Below are 22610 nucleotides of genomic sequence, written 5' to 3' on the forward strand. Positions count from 1 at the left end.
TATGCCAGACACTGTACTAAGCATTGAGGTGGATACAAGCAAATCGAGGTGGACACAGTTCCTGTCCCATGTGGGGCTCACAGTCTCAATCTCCATTTTACAGATAATAATCATAATTATGGTATTTGTTAAACGCTTACTAAGTGCCAACTACCGTTCTAGAGCCAAGGTAATTAGGTTGGACACAGTCCCCGTCCCACATGAGGCTCACACTCTTAATCCCCATTTTACAGAGGAGGTAACTGAGACCCAGAGAAGTGATGTGACTTGCCCACGGTCACACGACAGACAAGTGGCAGAGCCGGGATTAGAACCCACGACCTTCCGGCTCCCAGACCCGGGCTCCCACGATGACGGGGGTAATAAAGAACGCAAAACTGAGCCTCCAGAATCAAAGCTCAGAACGGCCCGAAGTGAGTTGGCGGCCGTCCCCCCGCCCTTCGCCCCCTATTCATTCATTCATTCAATCGTATTTATTGAGCGCTTACTGTGTGCAGAGCACTGTACTAAGCGCTTGGGGAGTCCAAGTTGGCAACATATTCATTCATTTCATTCATTCCTTCAATCGTATTTATTGAGCGCTGTGTGCAGAGCACTGTACTAAGCGCTTGGGAAGTCCAAGTTGGCAACATCTAGAGACGGTCCCTACCCAACAACGGGCTCACAGTCTAGAAGGGGGAGACAGACAACAAAATAAAACATATTAACAAAATAAAATAAATAGAACAGTAAATCTGTACAAGTAAAATAGAATAATACATCTGTACAAACATATGTACAGGTGCTGTGGTGAGCCAGGTCAGAGCTACTTGTACAGATCTATCCTATTTATTTTATTTTGTTAGTATGTTTGGTTTTGTTCTCTGTCTCCCCCTTCTAGACTGTGAGCCCGCTGTTGGGTAGGGACTGTCTCTATGTGTTGCCGACTTGTACTTCCCAAGCGCTTAGTACAGTGCTCTGCACACAGTAAGCGCTCAGTAAATACGATTGATTGATTGATTGCCCTGTTCTGAGCCATTCCTGACAGAATAGAGACGGTCCCTACCCAACAAGCGGGCTCACAGTCTAGAAGAAAAATAATCTCCTAACGACGAGGATGGGACTTGAACCCACGCCTTCAGAGCACAGTGGATTGGCAGTCCAGCGCCTTAACCACTCGGCCACCTCGTCACCACCCCGGTTCTCTGCGCCTTCATCATCATCATCATCATCATCATCATCATCATCATCATCATCATCATCATCATCATCATCATCAATCGTATTTATTGAGCGCTTACTATGTGCAGAGCACTGTACTAAGCGCTTGGGAGGTACAAATTGGAAACATATAGAGACAGTCCCTACCCAACAGTGGGCTCACAGTCTGAAAGGGGGAAGATAGAGAAGAAAACCAAACATACTAACAAAATAAAATAAATAGAATAGATATGTACAAGCAAAATAAATAAATAAATAGAGTAATAAATATGTACAAACATATATACATATATACAGGTGCTGTGGGGAAGGGAAGGAGGCCTTCACCCCCGTTCCCCCATGGGATCGGCCCCTCCGGGCCTGTACTTCCCAAGCGTTTAGTACAGTGTTCTGCACACAGTAAGCGCTCAATAAATACGATTGATTGATTGATTGATTTGGGGAAGGCCCGAGACCCGGGTGGCCCCCAGCCCCCAAACCCAAGCCCCCTCCCCCTTCCCGCCACGTGACACGCCCGGGCCAGTGGCCGGTTGGGGGAGAAGGGAAAGGGAAAGAGGGAAGGGGGGACGGGATCGGAGACAGACGGCCAGGAGGGCAGCAGGGATCCGGCCTCCAGGTGCCCAGCGTCCGCGGGCACGGCGCGGGCAAGGTGCGGGACGCAGAACTTCCAGTGCGGGTGGGCATCCCCGCCGAGGGACCGTGGGAACCGGACAGGTCGGTAGTTCTGTCAGCGACCCCCTGCCCCCCTCGCCCCGGATGGGCCCTGGTCCCCGCACCGGACGCGGGCCGAACCAGCTCTCCCTTCAGAGCGTTGTCGGGGCTCCTAAACGGCAAAGATGGGCCGGGGCGCGGAGGGAAGGGGAAGGGGCTGGAAATGCCAGTCCCCGGGGGGCCAAGCCCCTTCTAATAATAATGATGGTATTTGTAAGCACTTAGTACAGTGCTCTGCACACAGTAAGCGCTCAATAAATACGATTGATTGATTAAGCGCTTACTATGTGCCAAGCACTGTCCTGAGCGCTGGAGGAGATGCAAGGTAACCAGGTTGCCCCACGTGGGGCCGAGTCTTGAGTAGGGACTGTCTCTATATGTTGCAAATCTGTACTTCCCAAGCGCTTAGTACAGTGCTCTGCACATAGTAAGCGCTCAATAAATACGATTGATGATGATGATGATGATGAGTCTTAACCCCCATTTTACAGATGAGGTGACTGAGGCACAGAGAAGTCAAGTGATTTGCCCAAAGTCACACAGCTGCCAAGTGGCAGAGCCGGGATTAGAATCCGCGACCTAATAATAATGATGGTATTTGTTAAGCGCTTATTATGTGCCAAGCACTGTCCTGAGCGCTGGAGGAGATGCGAGGCAACCAGGTTGCCCCACGTGGGGCTCAGAGGCTTAACCCCCATTTTACAGATGAGGTCACTGAGGCACAGAGAAGTCAAGTGATTTGCCCAAAGTCACACAGCTGCCAAGTGGCAGAGCTGGGATTAGAACCCACCACCTAATAATAGTGATGGTATTTGTTAAGTGACGGATCACTGTGTACATATTTATTACTCTATGTTATTTGTACATATTTATTCTATTTAATTTAATTTTTTTTTAGACTGTGAGCCCACTGTTGGGTAGGGACTGTCTCTATATGTTGCCAACTTGTACTTCCCAAGCGCTTAGTACAGTGCTCTGCACACAGTAAGCGCTCAATAAATACGATTGATTGATTGATTGATTAAGCGCTTACCATGTGCCAAGTACTGTCCTAAGCGCTGGAGGAGATGCAAGGTAACCAGGTTGCCCCACGTGGGGCTCAGAGTCTTAACCCCCATTTTACAGATGAGGTCACTGAGGCACAGAGAAGTCAAGTGATTTGCCCAAAGTCACACAGCTGCCAAGTGGCAGAGCCGGGATTAGAACCCACGACCTAATAATAGTGATGGTATTTGTTAAGCGCTTACTATGTGCCGAGCACTGTTCTAAGCGCAGGAGGAGAGACAAGGTAACCAGGTTGTCCCACGTGGGGCTCACAGTCTTAATCCATATTTTACAGATGAGGTAACTGAGGCAAGGAGAAGTTAAGTGACTTGCCCAAGGTCACACAGCAGACAAGTGGTGAAGCCGGGTTCTCGGACCCTCCCCCCACTTCCCAACTCCTGGGTCAGAAACCTCCTTACACACAGTCACGCAACCACAAACAGACTCTCATCCACATAAAATCACACAAACACACACAGGCCCGTACGGGAAACCCCTTCCCTCAGACACCCGAAGACACCCGCACAAGCAAACACAGATACGGAGATATCTGAAACTCATACACCAACCCAGGGGGACACATACACACACAAAAACAAACAGGCACAAAGACACACAGACACACGGAGATCCTCGCGAATGCAAACACAGATATGGAGACAGAGCAAAATCACAGGGACACGCACCGAGACGCAAAAAAATAAGGACGTGGGTGTACTCCCACAAAAACACACGGCTACACACGGAGACACCCCCACAGGCGAACAAACACGGAGAAACTCCCAAACACAAACACGGAGACACTCTAAAACATATGGAGACGCGGCACAGCCACACATATGGAGACACACAAATAAACTAACACCCACAGAGACATTGCATTGCACCCTCACGCCCCCAAACTCCTCTTATTCATTCATTCATTCGTATTTATTGAGCACTTACTGTGTGCAGAGGACTGTACTAAACGCTTGGAAAGTACAATTCAGCAATAAAGAGGACAATCCCTACCCAACGACGGGCTCACATTCGTTCAATCGTATTTATTAGGCGCTTACTGTGTGCAGAACACTGTACTAAGTGCTCACAGTCTAGACGGGGGAGAGACAGACATCAAAGCAAGTAAACAGGAATCAACAGCGTCAATATAAATAGAATTAGAGATACATACACATCAAGATTAAAATAAATAGGATAAATATATACATATATACACAAATGCGAGTATTGAGGCGGCTGTGGGAGGGCTTGGGGGAAATCTTCCAATCCCCCTGCCTCTCCCCGACTCCCCTCTCGGTTATTTTTGTTTATCGGGAGGGTCTCTCCCGGCTTGGATTGATTTGGAGGATTTCACTGTGGGGCGGGGGGCGACACTCTGATTGTGGCACTGGGGAGCCGGCACTCGTCCTGTTCCCAGGGAGCCCCCTCCCCACCTTTCCATCAGGCCTCTCCTTTACGGATGTCGAATTTGCCTCCCTGAGATCTCCCCATCTCTGTAGCGCGGGCCTTGTGCGGGCCGTTGTAACAGCGAGGGGACCCAGGCGGAGTATACGCGTGTACGCACGTCTGGGCAAGTGTGTGCAAGGGTGTGTACAGGCCAGATCCGGTCCGACCGACTGTAAGGGGTGTGCGGGAGAGAAAGGGGTCCCCTCCCTGAATCGGGGGCTGCCCGTGAGGCCCGGTAAGGGACAAGGGCCGGTGGCTAACAGATGGAAGGAAAGACGGTTGGTCAGACCAGGGGGAAAAGCGCGAAAGCGAAAGCGCCAAGATGGCTCTTTGCCCCTCACCAGGCCCCTTTATCTCGGGGGAGGGGGGGATCAGGGCCGAACTTGGGGACCCCGAAGAACCCCCGCGTCCCCAAACACACCCCTCACCTGCTCCTGGCCCGGGTGACCTACATCCCAGCTCCACCAGTTGTCAGCTGTGTGGCTTTGAGCAAGTCACTTAACTTCTCTGTGCCTGTTACCTCATCTGTAAAATGGGGATTAAGACTGTGAGCCCCTCGTGGGACAACCTGATCACCTTGTAACCTCCCCAGCGCTTAGAACAGTGCTTTGCACATAGTAAGCGCTTAATAAATGCCATTATTATTATCATTATTTAGAGAAGCAGTGTGGCTCCGTGGAAGAGCTCGGGCTTGGGAATCAGAGGTCAAGGGTTCTAATCCCGGCTCTGTGACTTTGGGCAAGTCACTTCACTTCTCTGTGCCTCAGTTACCTCATCTGTAAAATGGAGATTAAGATTGTGAGCCCCACGTGGGACAACCTGATCACCTTGTGTCCCCCCAGCGCTTAGAACAGTGCTTTGCACGTAGTAAGCACTTAACAAATACCATTATTATTATTATTATTTAGCAGAAATTTCCCCCCACTTTGGGCCGGCCCGAGCCACTCTCAGGGTCTCCTGGATTCGTCCTATCACTGAAGGGAGAGAATGAGTCGGTGGAGGTTAAGTACAGTACTCTGTACACAGTAAGCGCTCAATAAATACGACTGAATGAATGAATGGAAGTGTACGCTTGTGAGTGTGTGTGTTTGTACGTCTTTCTGTGGACTCACACAATGGGTGTGAATTAGGGTCGGGCTCTAATTCTGAAACTGGTATTTTGTCCCGTCCCACCGTCCAGCGTTCTGCACACAATAGGTGCTTAATTAATACTTCTCAATGAACAATGCTTGTGGACATAATGCCGTTTATCTGTGTACATAATAACGAACAACGCCGTGGGCAAATAGTATTGTCCACCTATGGGCCTCTGGGGACCTTTAATACAGAACATGTGTTCCTATAATATCCGAGGTAGGCTTAAATTACTCCACAATTTATACATATATAATCCTGCAATTATTTGTGTCTGTGGAGACATATGCTTTTTGCATAATATTGTATGTGTGTATGTTTGCATAGGTATGTAGTGCTCAGGGCGTTTGAAGTAATACTGAGTGAATTACACTCTAATATGTGCAAAAATAATACTGTGTGTTTGTGCCTGGCCATATGTAATACTGTGTTTAAATGATATGTGCACAAAACACGGTGAGGGACATGTCTGTATATGTTCTTATTAATAGAAACGCTTTCTCTGCAAAAGAGAAAACAGCACCAGGAACTACAAACATCTAAGTACATCAACACAACAAAGGTCAGCTTTTTTGTGTGCCCAATGTGGTCGGGACTGTGGATCTCTCCTTGGGCTTTTCAGCCACACAAGCACTGTAAGGTGAACTACACACCGTCAATGGTGTCTTCTCTGAATAGGAAGGACGACTATATGTAAATTATACTGCAATTATAGTTCATTACCTAATACTGTGTATTTGTGTGTCGATGTTCATAATCCTGTCTGTATATTTGTGTTTAAATAATATTGTATTGTTTATATGTAAAAGTATCCATCTTTCCTGAGGGGTCTGTGTGCGTATATATCTCTATCTCTCTCTCTATCTATATAGATATATATCTATATAGATATGTATCTATATCTATATAGATATGTACACTTCATCAGTGGTGCCTGCTCCAAGGAAAAATGATAATTTAAAATGTATATTATATATGCATGCATGATATCATACCTAGGTGTGTCTGTGTGTACATATTTTTGCATTTGTGTGCACATTCCATGTGTGTCTGTATAATGCTGGACTGTCTCTATATGTTGCCAACTTGTACTTCCCAAGTGCTTAGTACAGTGCTCTGCACACAGTAAGCTCTCAATAAATACGATTGATTGATTGATGCACGTTCATAATTCTAAACGTGTACATAAATTATAGCCTAATGTGTCTACCTAATATTCATTCATTCAATCATATTTATTGAGGACTTACTGTGAGCAGAGCACTGTACTAAGCGCTTGGGAAGTACAAATCGGCAACTTATAGAGACGGTCTCTACACAACAACGGGCTCACAGTCTAGAAGGGGGAGACAGACAACAAAACGAGTATGCGTGTGTATGTCTGTGTGTCTATATTTACTGTATTCTGTGGGAGTCTATAAAACCATGTGTGTACCAATATGTATCCGTGCAAATCGGCAACATATAGAGACGGTCTCTACACAACAACGGGCTCACAGTCTAGAAGGGGGAGACAGACAACAAAACGAGTATGCGTGTGTATGTCTGTGTGTCTGTATTTATTGTATTCTGTGGGAGTCTATAAAACCATGTGTGTACCAATATGTATCCGTGCAAATCGGCAACATATAGAGACGGTCTCTACACACAACGGGCTCACAGTCTAGAAGGGGGAGACAGACAACAAAACGAATATGCGTGTGTATGTCTGTGTCTATATTTATTGTATTATGTGGGAGTCTACAAAACCATGTGTGTACCAATATGTATCCGTGCTTATGTGTTCGTAGTATAGGGAATATGATGCCGTGTAAGTGAAGGTACATTATAATTACTATAATCATCATCATCAATCGTATTTATTGAGCGCTTACTGTGTGCAGAGCACTGTACTATGCGCTTGGGAAGTACAAGTTGGCAACATATAGAGACAGTCCCTACCCAACAGTGGGCTCACAGTCTAAAAATAAATAACTACTATAATAAATGAGAGTGTGTGTGTGTGGAGGGAGATGAGTAGAGATCGATCTTGGTGATCGATTCCCCGAGGCCTGAGAAAGGGGGATCGCTGGGGGACAGACCCGATCCCCCCGGGTTCCGGCGGGTACCTTCTACCCGCCCCTTTCCCAGGACGCGGGAGAGAAAGAGGGCGCGAACTCAAGGAATCCGGTGGCTAACGAATCCGGGATCACCGTTTTTCCCAGACCCTTTTTCCCCGAGGGGGAGCGGCGGGAAGGCCGGCTCCTGGCCGTGGGGACACGAGACCCCGCTCCGCGCTCGGCGGCCGAGGAGGCGATCGAAACGCGGAGAGTGCGGGGTCGCAGGGTTGTGTGACCTTGGGCAAGTCACCTCGCTTCTCTGGGCCACAGTTACCTCAACCGAAAAACGGGGATTGAGACTGTGAGCCTCATGGGGGACAGGGGCTGCGTCCAACCTGATTAATTTGTATCTACCCCCAACTGTTAGAACGGAACTTTCCTTATAATAATAATAATGATGGCATTTGTTAAGCGCTTACTATGTGCAGAGCACTGTTCTAAGCGCTGGGGGGGATACAAGGTGATCAGGTTGTCCCAAGTGGGGCTCACAGTCTTAATCCATAATAATAATAATAATAATATTCATTCAATCGCATTTATTCAGTGCTGACTGTGCAGAGCAATGTATCCCCCCTTGTAGACTGTGAGACCACTGTTGGGTAGGGACTGTCTCTATATGTTGCCAACTTGTACTTCCCATGCGCTTAGTACAGTACTCTGCACATAGTAAGTGCTCAATAAATACGATTGATCATGATGATGATGATGTATTCGTTAAGCACTTACTATGTGACAAGCAACCGCTTAACAAGTACCATTATTATTATTATTGGGGTGGGGGAGAGTTAGCTTCCCCCATTCCCAATCCCCACTCCCGGGCCCATCTACCCCACTCTGTCTCTCCCCCATCCCAAGACGCGACGAGCTAAAGAAAACCCGAACGGAAAGGCGAAATATAACGTCGAAACGAGTGTCGGCTCAACGGGCCGACAATCCTGGCCAGGAATTTAAACCCTTCCCCCCGCAGCCCCCCTCATCCCACAACAGGGGTGGGATTCGCCCCCCACCGGGAGTTCCGACGGGTCTGGAGCGGGCGAAACTCCCTGCGCCGTTCCGGCTGGTCGAAGCCCGACTCATTCATTTCATTCCATCGTATTTATTGAGCGCTCACTGTATGCAGTGTACTGTACTAAGCAGCTTGGAAAGTACACTACAGCAACAAAGAGAGACAATCCCTGCCCACAACGGGCTTACAGTCCGGGGGAGGGGGTCCAGACATCAAAACAATTTCCATTCAATTCAGCCGTATTTATTGAGCGCTTACTGTGTACAGAGCAGTCATTCACTCGTATTTATTGAGCCCTTTACTGTGTGCAGAGCACTGTACTAAGCGCTTGGAAAGTACAATTCGGCAACAGATAGAGACAATCCCTGTCACAGGCCAGAAGTGGGGGAGACAGACAACAAAACAAAGCAAGTAGACAGGCAACAACAGCATTGCACGAAGCGCTAGGAAAGTACAAATCGGCAACAGATAGAGACGGTCCCTACCCAACAACTGGCTCGCAGTCTAGAAGGGGGGAGACAGACGACGAAACAAGTAGACAGGCGTCAATATAAATAAATGGAATTATCAATCAATCGCATTTATTGAGCGCTTACTGTGTGCAGAGCGCTTGGGAAGTCCAAGTTGGCAACATATAGAGACAGTCCCTACCCAACAGTGGGCTCACAGTCTAAAAGGGGGAGACAGAGAACAAAACCAAACAGACTAACAAAATAAACTAACAAATTATATATATGAATGCCGTAGGGCGGGGGAGGGGAGAGCAAAGGGAGCAAGTCGAGGTGACGCGGAAGGGAGTGGGGGGCAGTTGGTGTAGACGGGCTGGCCTCCCCCGCTTCCCTTCCGGTCGGATATTAGGCCCGAGGCCGTGGACCTGACCCCACCCCGCCCTTCGACCCCGGGAAGAGAGAGAGAGAGAGAGAGAGAGAGAGAGAGAGAGAGAGAAAGAGAAAGAGAGAGAGAGAGAGAGAGAGAGAGAGAGAGAGAGAGAGAGAGTCGGGGAAAGGTCTCACCCCCTCCCCTAATTCCAGTTCCCCTGCCCCACCCTGCCCCTCCCTTCCCCCAGACTCGTCCATTAGCAATTCAAAGGCCAACCGACTGTCTCTGGCCGGTCGGGGGTCGCGGGGGCGGGGGGCTCTGGAGATCGGATGGGTTGGTCCAGGGGGAGGGGAAAAACTTATTCATTCATCCACTCAATCGTATTTATTGAGCGCCTACTGTGTGCGGAGCACTGGAGCAAGCGCCTGGGCAGTAGAAATCGGCCACCCCTCCCCAACAACGACCCCCAATTTATATTCAGGGAGGAGGGGTCGGCCGCTGGGGACCTCGGGGTGACCCCTGCCCCCCGTTTCTTCCCCGCCGGTGACTAGGTGGAGAAGGGGAGGAGACTCGAGGCGGTTAAATCTCCCGGGGCGGAGGGCAGTGCCCAGCCCCGCATCCAGCGCCTCGGGCCCAGCGGCAGCAGCAGCAGCGGCAGCAGCGGCGGTGGGACCGACGGGCCCCCCGACGCCGCGGGCACCGGACCAGGCCGCCCCTCCTCCGGACCCGGGACCGGCGACGGCGCCCCCCGACGGCTGACGGGCCCCCCCGGACCGGCCCCTGCCCGGCCCCGACGCCGGGGGCCACCCCCGGCTATGTACCCGAGCCTGTCGGCGGGCTCCTCGGGACACGGCCCCCCGCCGGGCTCCTACGACCCGGACAGCCCCGGGGCCTTTCTGCCGGGCGCCGGGGCGGGCGGGGGTCCCGGGCCCGCCGCCCCCTCCCCGCCCGTGTTCGTGCCCACGCCGCGGATGCCCACCTCGGTGCTGGACCTCCCCTACCTGGCGGGCTCCGGGGCCGGGGGCCCGGCCGGGGCGCCGCAGGGCAGCCTGCCGGGCTGGGGGCAGCCGGGCCCCGACGGCGCCGCCTACACCCCTCCGCCGGGGTCCCCGAGGGTCTCCTTTCCGACGGCCCCGGGACCCCTGGCCGCCGCCGCCGCCGCAGCAGCCGCCGCCGCCCGGGAGGCCGCCGCCGCCGCCGCCGTCTACGGGGCCGGGCCGGGCGGGGCCGTCGGGGCGGCCGGGCTGGGCGGCCGGGAGCCCTACGGCCGGGCCTCCTTCCCCGGGACCTCCTTCGGAGGCCCCTACGGCTACATGGCCGCCGCCTCCGACGTGGGCGCCTCCTGGGGTCCCGCCGCCCCCTTCGACGGCCCCGTCCTCCACAGCCTCCCCGCCAGGGCCGCCCCCAACCCCGCCGCCCGACACCCCAGCCTCGGTAAGACTCGCGCCGCGACCCCCCTCCCTCCCTCGTCCAACCTATAATAACCAGCATCATCATCATCAGAATGTCGCTTACTACATGCCAATCGCTGTTCTAAGCGGTGGGGGGGATCAACTACTCATAACAGTACTTTACACACAGTAAGCGCTTAATTAACGCCATCATCATTATTATTATTCATTCAATCGTATTTCTTGAGCGCTCACTGTGTGCAGAGCACTGTAGTAAGCGCTTGGGAAATACAAGTTGGCAACATAGAGAGACGGGCCCTACCCAACAACGGGCTCACAGTCTAGAAGACTGACAGTCAAGGTTGTCCCACGTGGGGCTCACAGTCTTCATCCCCATTTTCCAGATGAGGGAACTGAAGCCCAGAGAAGTGAAGTGACTGGCCCAAAATCACACAGCTGACAAGTGGCGGAGCTGGGATTAGAACCCATTAATTCATTCAATCGTATTTATTGAGCGCTTACTGTGTGCAGAGCACTGGACTAAGCACTTGGGAAGTACAATTTGGCAACATATAGAGATGGTCCTTACCCAACAGTGGGCTCAGAGTCTAGAACCCATGACCTCTGACCCTCAAGCCCGGGCTCTTTCCACTGAGCACGCTGCTTCTCTAATCATGCCATCAAGCGCTTAGTAAAGTCCTCTGCACACAGTAAGCGCTCAAGAAATGTGATTGAAAGAATGAACGTTAATAGTAATAATAATGATGATGGTATTTGTTAAGCACTTACTATGTGCACAGCACTGTTCTAAGCGCTGGGGTAGATACAAGGTCATCAGGTTGTCCCACGTGGGGCTCACCATCTTCATTCCCGCCTTACAGATGAGGCCACTGAGGCACAGAGAAGTGAAACGGCTTGCCCAAAGTCACACAACTGACAAGTGGCGGAGTCGGGATTAGAACCCATGACCTCTGACTCTCAAGCCCGAGCCCTTTCTACTACACCATACTGCTTCCCTTAAGCGCTTACTATGTTCCAAGCACTACATTCATTCAATCGTATTTATTGAGTTCTTCCTGTGTACAGAATACTGTAGTAAGCGCTTGGAAAGTATAATTCAGCAACAGAGACAATCCCTACCCAACAACGGGCTTACAGTCTAGAAGCGGGGGAGACAGATAACAAAACAAAACAACGAGTAAACAGGCATCAATACCATCAATATAAATAAATGGAATTATAGATGTATATTAGTAAAATCAATGAAATAATATGTACATATATACACAAGTTCTGTGGAGTGGGGAGTGGGGTACAGCAGAGGTAGAGAGTCGGGGCGATGGGGAGGAGAGGAGGAGGAATGGAAAGGGGGGCTTAGTCTGGGAAGGCCTCCTGGAGGAGGTGAGGTTTCAGTAGGGAAATCGCCGTCCCGACCTGGGGAGACTCCGTCATGTTATTGATGCCTGCTTACTTGTTTTGGTGTCTTGTCTCCCCTCTTCTAGACTGTGAGCCCGTTGTGGGCAGAGATTGCCTCTGTTGCTGAACTGTAGTTCCCAAGCGTTTAGTACAGTATTCTCACGGTAAGCGCTCAATAAATACGATTGAATGGATGAATGAATGAATGAATGAATGAACGCTTACTGCGGGAGGAACACTGTACTAAGCGCTCGGGAGAGGACCATCCAACGGACTCATTCCCTGCCCGCCACTGTAGAATTTACAATCTAGGGGACTTTAAAGGGGTCGTGTCCTTTTTCGGCCGAAAGGGTCCCCTTTCGGACCCTGACGGACCCCTTCTAGGCTGTAAGCCCGGTGTGGGCAGAGATTGTCTCCCTTTATTGCTGAATTGTACTTTCCAAGCGCTTAGGACAGTGCTTGGATACAGAAAGTGGTCAATAAATACGATTTGAAGTATGCCCGTGGTCGAAGGTGTGCGTGTGTGTGTGTGTGTGTGTGTGTGTGTGAGAGAGAGAGAGAGAGAGAGAGAGAGACAGAGAGAGAGAAAGAGAGAGAAGGGGTCGGGGGTTGGACTCGGGGGACAAGGATTTTGTCCGTATCTGTGTCCGGATCTGTTCGTAGATCAATCAATCAATCAATCAATCGTATTTATGGAGCGCTTACTGTGTGCAGAGCACTGTACTAAGCGCTTGGGAAGTACAAGTTGGCAACATATGGAGACAGTCCCTACCCAACAGTGGGCTCACAGTCTAAAAGGGGGAGACAGAGAACAAAACCAAACATACTAACAAAATAAAATAAATAGAATAGATATGTACAAGTAAAATAAATAAATAAATAAGACCCGTCAGTCACGGAAATCGGTGGCGCGGGGGAGCAAAGCGCTATGCTTAGCGTCTGGGGAGAGGGACGGCGCGGCCGAAAGGACAGCCCCAAGCGTGGGAGCGGGAGGAAAACGGGGAAAAGTTTGGATATACAGATGTGAGGAGTCGAGAGGCACTTTCGGGGGGCAGAGGTGTGGAGGACAGGGGCGCCTCTCCAAACTGGCCTGGGGCCCACGCCAATCCGATAATAATAACGATGGTATTTGTTAAGCGCTTACTATGTGTCAAGCACTGTCCTAAGCGCTGGGGTAGATACAGGGTAATCAGGTTATCCCACATGGGGTTTACAGCCTTAATCCCCACTTTCCGGGCGTGGGGCCGGGGGTCTCTTCCCCATCTTGGCCCCCATCCCCTTTTAGACTGTGAGCCCACTGTTGGGTAGGGACTGTCTCTATATGTTGCCAATTTGTACTTCCCAAGCGCTTAGTACAGTGCTCTGCACATAGTAAGCGCTCAATAAATACGATTGATGATGATGATCTTGGCCCCATCGAGAGAAGGCCCCGGGAGGTATTTATGTATATATCTGTAACTCTATTTATATTGATGCCAGTTTACTTGTTTTGATGCCTGCCTCCTCCTCTCTAGACTGCAGGCCCGTGGTGGGCAGGGATTGTCTCTAGTGCTGTATTGGACTCTCCAAGCGCTTAGTACAATGGTCTCCACACAGTGAGCGCTCAATAAATAGGACTGACTGAATGAATGGGAGACCGGTGCCCCCTGAGCCTCCAGGGGAGCCAGGAAAGGGTGCGGACGAGGGGCGAAGCGCACAACCTCTCACATCCAAGGGTGTGGACGCGGCCCCGCTAATGCAATCACGGCTCCGGATAAATTCCTTTAATCAGACCCTCCCCCTCCTCTTCCTCCCGCCCCTCCTCCCGGACAATCCCCGAGGTCGGGGGGCGGGGGGCTTCGCTTCCCCCCGAAACTGGCCTGGCTGGAAGCGGAGACCGGGAATCCCGCGTGGGCCGAAGGGAGTCGCGGCCTACCGGGCAGGAGGGGAACGCGTTTCGGTTTTGGGGGTGTCCCTCCCTGCCCCCAAACTCAGAGACCCCTGGAATTACAGGGGTGGGGGGGAACCAGGCCCCAAACCGACGCCTCCCGCCATCCGGGGCTGGGGGAGCCGCCCTCAATCCACATCGACGTCTAAAAGGATTAGAAAGGGGAGGGGAGCCCGCGTCGGTCTCCTCCTCCTTCCGGACCTCTCACCCTGCGGGGGGGTGGGGAGGGGTCGTGGACATCCTAGGGGTGGGGAAAGGGAGGGGGCACTACTAAAAAAAAACCCTTCCCCAGAACGCCCCCCCTCCAATTCACTTTTGGGGTCCCCCTGTATTACTGGAGGGGAGCCTGGGACCCCGTGTGTGTGGGGAGGGTGTCATGCTGGTCATTGGTGTGTAGTAATAATAACACTGATGGTACTTGTTAAGCACTTACTATATGTGAAGCACTGTTCTAAGCGCTGGGATAGACGCAAGGTAATCAAGTTGTCCCACGTGGGGCTCACAGTCTTAATCCCCATTTTACAGATGAGGTAACTGAGGCACAGAAAAGTGGAGTGACTTGCCCAAGGTAACACAGCTGATAAGCGGGGGTCGGGATTAGAACCCACGACCTCTGACTCCTGAGCCCGGGCTCTTTCCACTGGAGGGTCACTGACCGAGTAGTGTAATCAATTAGCCATATTGCTTGATTACACAGAACAACGTACTAAGCTATTGTATTTGTTGACCTCTTAACTGTGTGCAGAGCACTGAACTAAGTGCTTGGGAGTTGGCAGGCACTTGGTTACAATATAGCAGATTTTGTGTAGTGAAGCAGAAGAGGTGGGGCAGAATATGTTGCTGATAGTTGCCCCCAAAGTCAAAGATCCCGTTGGAATAACAATAATAATGATGGCATTTATTAAGCGCTTACTATGTGCAAGGCACTGTTCTAAGCGCTGGGGAGGCTACAGAGTGATCAGTTTGTCCCATGGGGGGCTCACAATCTTAATCCCCATTTTACAGATGAGGTAACTGAGGCACAGAGAAGTTAAGTGACCTGCCCCAAGTCACACAGCTGATAATTGGTGGAGCCGAGATTTGAACCCATGACCACTGACTGTGCCATGCTGCTTAGTTGGAAGCTAACTGGGGCCGGGACCTGGGGAATTCCGCCATGTTTCGCCTCAGCCACTCGGGTCCTGCGGTTGGCACAGCAAAATATCTAGGTGTTGCGTGATTTGTTCCACTGCTTTGTCCAGATGTATCTGGGCAACTTCCTATTTAATCCTGCTTGAGAAGCAGTGTGCCTAGTGGATAGAGCACTGGCCTGCAAGTCAGAAGGACCTGGGTTCTAATTCCAGCTCTGCCACACGCCTGCTGTGTGTCCTTGGGTAAGTCACTTTATGTCTTTGCACCTCAGTTTCCTCATCTGCAAAATGGCTGTTCAATACCTGTTCTCCCTCCTACTCAGACTCTGGGCCCTTTGTGTGGGAGCTGATTACCCCAGTGCTTAGTATACAGGGCTTGGCACAATAGTAGATGCTCAACAAACACCACAATTCTCTTTCTTATTATCAGAAGCATATTAGACTATGAGCCCCCCTAAAGATAGGGACCATGTCTAATTCCCATCTGGGTATTCCCTCCCAGTGCTTAGTCCAGCGAATGCACAGTACTACACAGTACACAGTAAGTGCTTAATAAATAAATACTTAATAATTGGAGAAGCACTGTGGCTTAGTGGAAAGAGCACGGATTTGGGAGTCAGAGGTCGTGGGTTCTAATCCCAGCTCCACTACTTGTCTACTGTGTGACCTTGGGCAAGCCACTTAAGTTCTCTGTGCCTCTGTTACCTCATCTGTAAAATGAGGATAGAGACTGTGAGCCCCATGTGAGACAATCTGATTACCTTGTATCTATCCCAGTGCTTAGAATAGTGCTTGGCACATAGTAAGCGATTAACAGATACCATCATCATCAAATACTACTACTACTACTACTACTACTACTACTACTGCTACTACTACTACTACTACTACACGTAATAGTAGTAATAGATGCGGTAGAAATATTTATTGGGCACCCCTGTACCAAGCACTTCATTCAATCGTATTTCAATCATATTTATTGAGGGTTTAAGTGCAAAACACAAGGAGCTTCCACTAGGGGAGAAAGACATCCGAAAAGAGTAATCAAACTAATTGAAAGTGCAGTTGATTAGCATCTGAATAAAGTGATCAGAGTGGGTAAATAAGTACCAGGAATTAACCAGGGAAGGCTTGTTGGAGGAAGTTTTGTAGATGAGAGGGAGGGACATGGGAAGCCAGAGGAGGGTTTTCAAGGAGGCTGGAGACCAGTTTGATCTCTATCTCAAAGGGATGAGGTGAGGAAGAATCGAGGACTCAGTACTTGGGAAATACAAAACAGAGATGGTTCCTGCCCTCAAGGAGTTTACAGTCTAATGGAGGACACCTAATTGTTTACAAATAATGAAAGCTGGAGGAAGACGGACACAACAGGAAATAGTTCAAATGGATCAGAAAGCTCTACTGTACTTTTCCAATCTCTACTATACTCCCTCAAGTGCTCAGAACAGTGCTCTGCATAGAGTAGATTATGAACTGCTTGAGAACAGGGCTAATGCCTGCTAATTCTAATCTATGGGTGGGAGAGTGACACATGACCAAGAAGTGATGAACCAAAGATAGGCAGTAATTCTTTAATACATACTACTCACCCCTCTTCTGTCAATGTTCCTTTAGAGGTCTGCCCCCCTCCTCCATTATAATGCCCATGATTGATTGATTAATAATGGTGACACTTGTTAAGCACTTCCTATGAGCCAAGCACTGTGGTAAACACTAGGATAGATACAAGATAATCAGGTTGGATCCAGGCCCTGTCCCACACTGGGCTCACAGTTTAAGGGGGAGGGAGAACAGGTATTTAATTCCCATTTTACAGATGAGAGAACAGGCACAGAGAAGGTAAGTGATTGTCCAAGGTCACCCAGCAGATGAGAGTCAGAGCCAGGATTCTATTCATTCGCTCATTCAATCTTATTTATTGAGCACTTACTGTGTGCAAAGCACTGTACTAAGCACTTGGGAGACTACAACAATAAACTGACACATTCCCTGCAGGGGGAGGCAATTTTATCCCAGGTCCTTTTGACTCCCAAGGCCCAGGCTCTTTCTGCTAGGCAATGATGCTTCAAATCTTTCCTCAGTCTAAGGGGTAAGAAGACCAGGTGGTGTGGGGTCTAGTAAGGGAGACCTCCCCCACGCTGTGGCTCTGGGACCAAAGTTAGAGTCTCCCAATTTCTTTCCCCTCGCCTCCCAGAGCCCGCAGGCAGGGGGACTTCAAAAATTCAGAGCCATATCATTCTTTTCTAGGCTCCTGAGCTTTCTCTAGGCTGGGCCCTCTCTGACAGAGGGTAGTTCTTAAATCCCTCACCTCAAGATCCTTTCTCTGCAGATGCTGGGAAAGTCTATATTTCCATGAACTCAAATCCGTGAACTCAAATCACGGTGTCAACTGATTCCCAGTGATATTTGTGAAGTGCTTATTTGTGCCAAGCGCTGCATTATGTGCTGGTATAGATGCAAGAAGATATATATATATATGTTTTGAATGGGGTCTACCAACTCTACTGTATTCTCCCAAGCAGTCAGTACAGTGCTCTGCACACAGTAAACCCTCAGTAAAAAGAAACAGTGCGGCCTTGTGGAAAGAGCTCACGTCTGGGTGTCAGAGGACCTGGATTCTAGTTCTGGCTTCATCACCTGTCTGCTGTGTGACTTTGGGCAAGTCACTTCACTTCTCTGTCCTTCAGTGACCTCAACTGTAAAATGGGGTTTAAGAATTTGAGCCCCACATGGGATATGGATTGTGTCCAGACTGATAAGCTCATATAATAATAATAATAACAATGACGGTATTTATTAGGTGCTTACTATGTGCAGAGCACTGTTCTAAGCGCCGGGGAGGTTACAAGGTGATCAGGTTGTCCCACAGGGCGCTCACAGTCTTAATCCCCATTTTACAGATGAGGTAACTGAGGCACAGAGAAGTTAAGTGACTTGTCCAAGGTCACACAGCTGACAATTGGCAGAGCTGGGATTTGAACCCATGACCTCTGACTCCAAAGCCCATGCTCTTTCCACTGAGCCACGCTGCTTCTCTATTAAGTAATTAATTTTGTTAATTATTATTAACAAACGTCATAAAAATAAAGAATCCAATTGATTGATGGATTGATTGATTAATGGGAGAATAGCGGTCAGCCATCATCATCATCAATCGTATTTATTGAGCGCTTACTATGTGCAGAGCACTGTATTAAGCGCTTGGGAAGTACAAATTGGCAACAATTTGTTGCAGATATGATGTTGCAGCCAGATGTTGCAGCCAGATATGAAGAGGGAGGGAGTTCTACTTAGGAATGGGGATGAGAAATGAGTGCAGGGCATGTTGTCAGCTGATGTGAAGTGGGAGAGGAGTGAGGATAAGTAATGGGGAAAAAGCTGACTGATAACGTTAAAGCCGATGGTCCGCAGTTAGTGCTTGATGTGGAAAGGGATGGGTAACTACTGGAATTCATTCATTCATTCATTTAATCGCATTTATTGAGCGCTTACTGTGTGCAGAGCATTGTACTAAGCGCTTGGGAAGTACAAGTTGGCAACATATAGAGACGGTCCCTACCCAACAGTGGGCTCACAGTGTAGAATGAAGTATGGACTGGAGAGGAGTGAGGCTGGAGGCAGGGAGGTTAGCAAGGAGGCTGAGGATGTAGACGAAGTGGAATACTAAAAGTGCTTGGCCCAGCATGGCGGAGAGGAAGGGGCAGATTTTGAAGACGTCGTTCCATGACCTCTGCCATCCTGTGCTCCCTTTCGTAAGGCGCAGGCACTTGTATTGGTCGCCACAAGGGATGCTGGGATTTGTGCTCTCTGAGAATCCCAGGAGGCATACAGTCTTTGTGGTGTCTCTAACCCATCTCTGTCTTCCAGCCCCCGACTTGCTCTTTTCCCCCTTTGAAACAATAATAACTGTAATAATAACCGGCATTTTTTAAGCACCTACTTTGTGCCAAGCACTGCGGTAATAATAATAATAGTGGAATTTAAGTGCCTTTTGTATGCCAAGCATTGGGGCAGAAACAGGATAATCAGGCTGGACACAGTCTCTATCCCACAGGGAACTCACAGCCTAAGGGAAAGAGCGAGTGTTGAATCCCCACAGAGGAGGAAACTGAGGCCCATGGCATTAAGTGACTTGCTTAAGGTCTCACAGAAAATAAGTAGCAGAGCCAGGATTATAACCCAGGTGACTTGACTTCCAGGCTCATCCCTCTAGGCCAGGCTCAGCCTGACTTCCCACAGCACAAGGCTCCCTTTCCCTGCTCTCTTTCCCTCTTAGACTGGGAGTTCCAAGCGGGAGAAGGACCATATCCAATCTGGTAGCTTGGCATCTACTCACTGCTGAGCACAGTGCTTGGCAAAGAATGAGCACAGAATAAACATGGTAACCAACTGGCAGGAAGGAAAGTAGTTTCATGACCAGGAAATTTTGAGGGGAGAGTGGTCTCTTTTTCCTCGCCTCATATATTTCCCACTTGCCTCGCCCCTTGTCTGTCTCCATTCATTCATTCATTCATTCATTCACTCAGTCATATTTACTGAGCGCTTACTGTGTGCAGAGTGCTGTACTAAGTGCTTGGGAAGTACAAGTCGGTAACATATAGAGACGGTCCCTACCCAACAATGGGCTCACCGTCTAGAAGGGGGAGACAGACAACAAAACAAAACATGTAGACAGGTGGGCCCACCTGGGCCCTCCAGTTTCTGTAACTGCTGGATTCTCGTAGAGAGGGGTGTCCGTGCCTTCTATGAACGAGCCACTCGTGGGGATGCAGCGAGCATCCCGACGTCTCACGGTGCAGGGAAACCTGTCACCCCCTTTTCCTCCTCCTCCCGATCCCCGCAAACATGGGCACCGTGTCTGAGCTGTGGGCCTCGGTGCTGGAAACCCAAGAAACAGACATGAAGGCGTCGGGCATGGCGGCGTCCAAGCCGGACGGCGGCCTGTCCCCATGCTATCAGGCCGGACGCCCGGGCGCCCTCCGGGGAGCCGGGTTTCTGTTTGCCGTTCGGACGGGAACCGACATGGCGATAAGGCGGCTCGTCTGGAGCCGCCCGGGGATGGAGCCCAGACCAGGAGGCCAAGATCTGCCCCGGGAAAAGCTGAACCCGGAAGCACGAGTCAGGGGAGATTTTCCCAGGCGTGTGGAGAAACTCGCTGCCCCCTGTGTGGACTGGGGGTGGGGGGGCCGGAAGGGGGAGGGGTCCTGGGGCGGGCCACCGGGCAGTTGGGGCTGGGGGAGGGGTGGGAGGCCCAGCTCGGCCACTCCTGGGCCTGAGCGGATCCCCAGAGCAGCGAGGCTGGAGTCCAGCCCAGTCAGCTGGGGACACCCGCCCTATCGATCCCACAGCCAGGACCCAGGGGGCCAACGACCCCATCATCCCCACAGCCAGAACCTGGGAGAACGAGCCCCATTGCCCCCCAAAGCCAGAACCCAGAGACGTCGGCCCCACTGCTCACATCACTTCCCAGAATCCCGGGGAAGACGGAGACCATCCTGAGTTGGGCCACTGCTGGGCTGTGGGGTGGTGACCTTGCGGTCCTGTCACAGATGCTCTACTGGATGAGTCAATCCAGCTCGCGTTCCTACGACCCTTGCACTGCTACTATGACAACTGCTATGTTTACCCCCATCACTGCTACTGCTGCTACTACTACTTCCCTTGTTACTGCTACTTCCACTACCACCACTGGTACTGCTATTACACACTACTGCTACATTTACTATCACCCCTGTTGCTACTACTACTGTTACTACTATCTCTACTCTGACCTCTGCTGCAACTACTTCTAATATTGCTACACTTCCATCACTATTACTACTCTCCCAAGCGCTTAGGACAGTGCTTTGCACACAGTAAGTGCTCAATAAATACAATTGAATGAATGAGTACTTCCACTGCCACTATTGATTCTACAACTACCACTACTACTTACCAGTGCCAGTTCTACTTCTACTTAGAGAAGCAGTGTGGCTCAGTGGAAAGAGCATGGGCTTTGGAGTCAGAGGTCTTGGGTTCAGATCCTGACTCTGCAATTGCCAGCTGTGTGACTTTGGGCAAGTCACTTTACTTCTCTGGGCCTCAGTTACCTCATCTGTAAAATGGGGATGAAGACTGTGAGCCCCCCGTGGGACAACCTGATCACCTTGTAACCTCCCCAGCACGTAGAACAGTGCTTTGCACACAGTAAGCGCTTAATAAATGCTATCATTATTATTATTATTCCCCTGCTACTTCTGCTACCATTACTACTAACACTAGTAGCGATGTAGTAATAATAATGATGGTATTATTCTAAGACGGTATTAGAGCAGTAGCTATTCACTGTTCTAAGTACTGGGGTAGATACAAGGTAATCAGGTTGTCCCACGTGGGGCTCACAGTCTTAATCCCCATTTTAGAAACAAGGTAACTGAGGCACAGAGAAGTGAAGTGACTTGCCCAAAGTCACACAGCTGACAAGTGGCGGAGGCAGGATTACAACTCACAACCTCTGACTCCCAACCCCGGGCTCTTATCACTAAGCCACCCTGCTTCTCTAGCAGTAGTGATGGTAGTCAATGTGTCAGTATTTACCAACCGCTCACTGTGTGCTCAGTTCTGGGGCTTTCAGGCATAGGGGGAAAGCCAGGAAGCATCTCCTTAGTTTACAGGGGAGGACCTGAGGCCCAGAGAGGTTGAGTGGCTTGCCTGTGGTCACCCAGCAGAGTCCGGGGCAGAGCCAGGACTTGAACTTGATTCTCCTGATTCCCAGTCCCATTTTTGTTCCATAGCATCTCCCTTAGGGTTGTGGTCTGCCAACCCCAAAGACCCCCATTTCCTCCGGCCCGGTCTCCGAGCCGTCCCCCTGCCCCCTGCTTCCCCACAGTAAAACTTTGTCACTCTTCCCCGGGCACCGATCGATAGCTGCAGGCGAGCAGGTTAATTATAATCACAGAATAAACGTCGGAGTCTCAAAGTTCACCCCCTCCTTTTGCAACGTTTCAAAATCCGGTCGGGCCCGAGTTCTCCTCCGGCCGCCCCTGCCCTGACCCCGTGGCCACCGCCGCTGCAGGTGTGGGGGTTGGAACCGTGGCCCCCCGCCCCGATCCCCGCGTGCCCCTTCCCCGTTCTTATCTGCGCCTTCTCCTATCGCGTAGTGGCTGTCATTCCTGATAGCCAGGTGGATCGATCGATCGGCTGGCGGGGGAATCCGTCGGTCTCGTCCTGCAGGCGGGCCTGGGTCTCGGGGGCTTTATCGGACTGGACCTGGGTTGAATGTGTTTTGTCAAGGTCTCAGTTGGCTTT

At 50.5% G+C, this 22610-nt stretch overlaps 1 protein-coding gene and 1 non-coding gene across 2 annotated transcripts in view; one reads left to right on the forward strand and one right to left on the reverse strand.

Annotated features, from left to right (window-relative positions):
- Window positions 1-1088: 1088 nt before the first annotated feature.
- TRNAG-GCC lies at window positions 1089-1170 on the reverse strand. Its single transcript has one exon. It is a non-coding gene; the product is annotated as a tRNA-Gly (tRNA).
- Window positions 1171-1801: 631 nt separating this feature from the next.
- The window catches only part of GATA4 (GATA binding protein 4), a 39041-nt gene continuing 18232 nt past the window's right edge, over window positions 1802-22610 (forward strand). The window contains exons 1-2 of the mRNA XM_038771004.1: window positions 1802-1914; window positions 10011-10893. Coding sequence (XP_038626932.1) covers window positions 10275-10893 — 619 coding nt within the window. The 5' untranslated portion in view covers window positions 1802-1914; window positions 10011-10274. The remainder of the gene's footprint in view (window positions 1915-10010; window positions 10894-22610) is intronic.

The sequence above is a fragment of the Tachyglossus aculeatus genome, chromosome X2 (assembly GCF_015852505.1).
Source record: "Tachyglossus aculeatus isolate mTacAcu1 chromosome X2, mTacAcu1.pri, whole genome shotgun sequence".
NCBI lineage: Eukaryota > Metazoa > Chordata > Mammalia > Monotremata > Tachyglossidae > Tachyglossus > Tachyglossus aculeatus.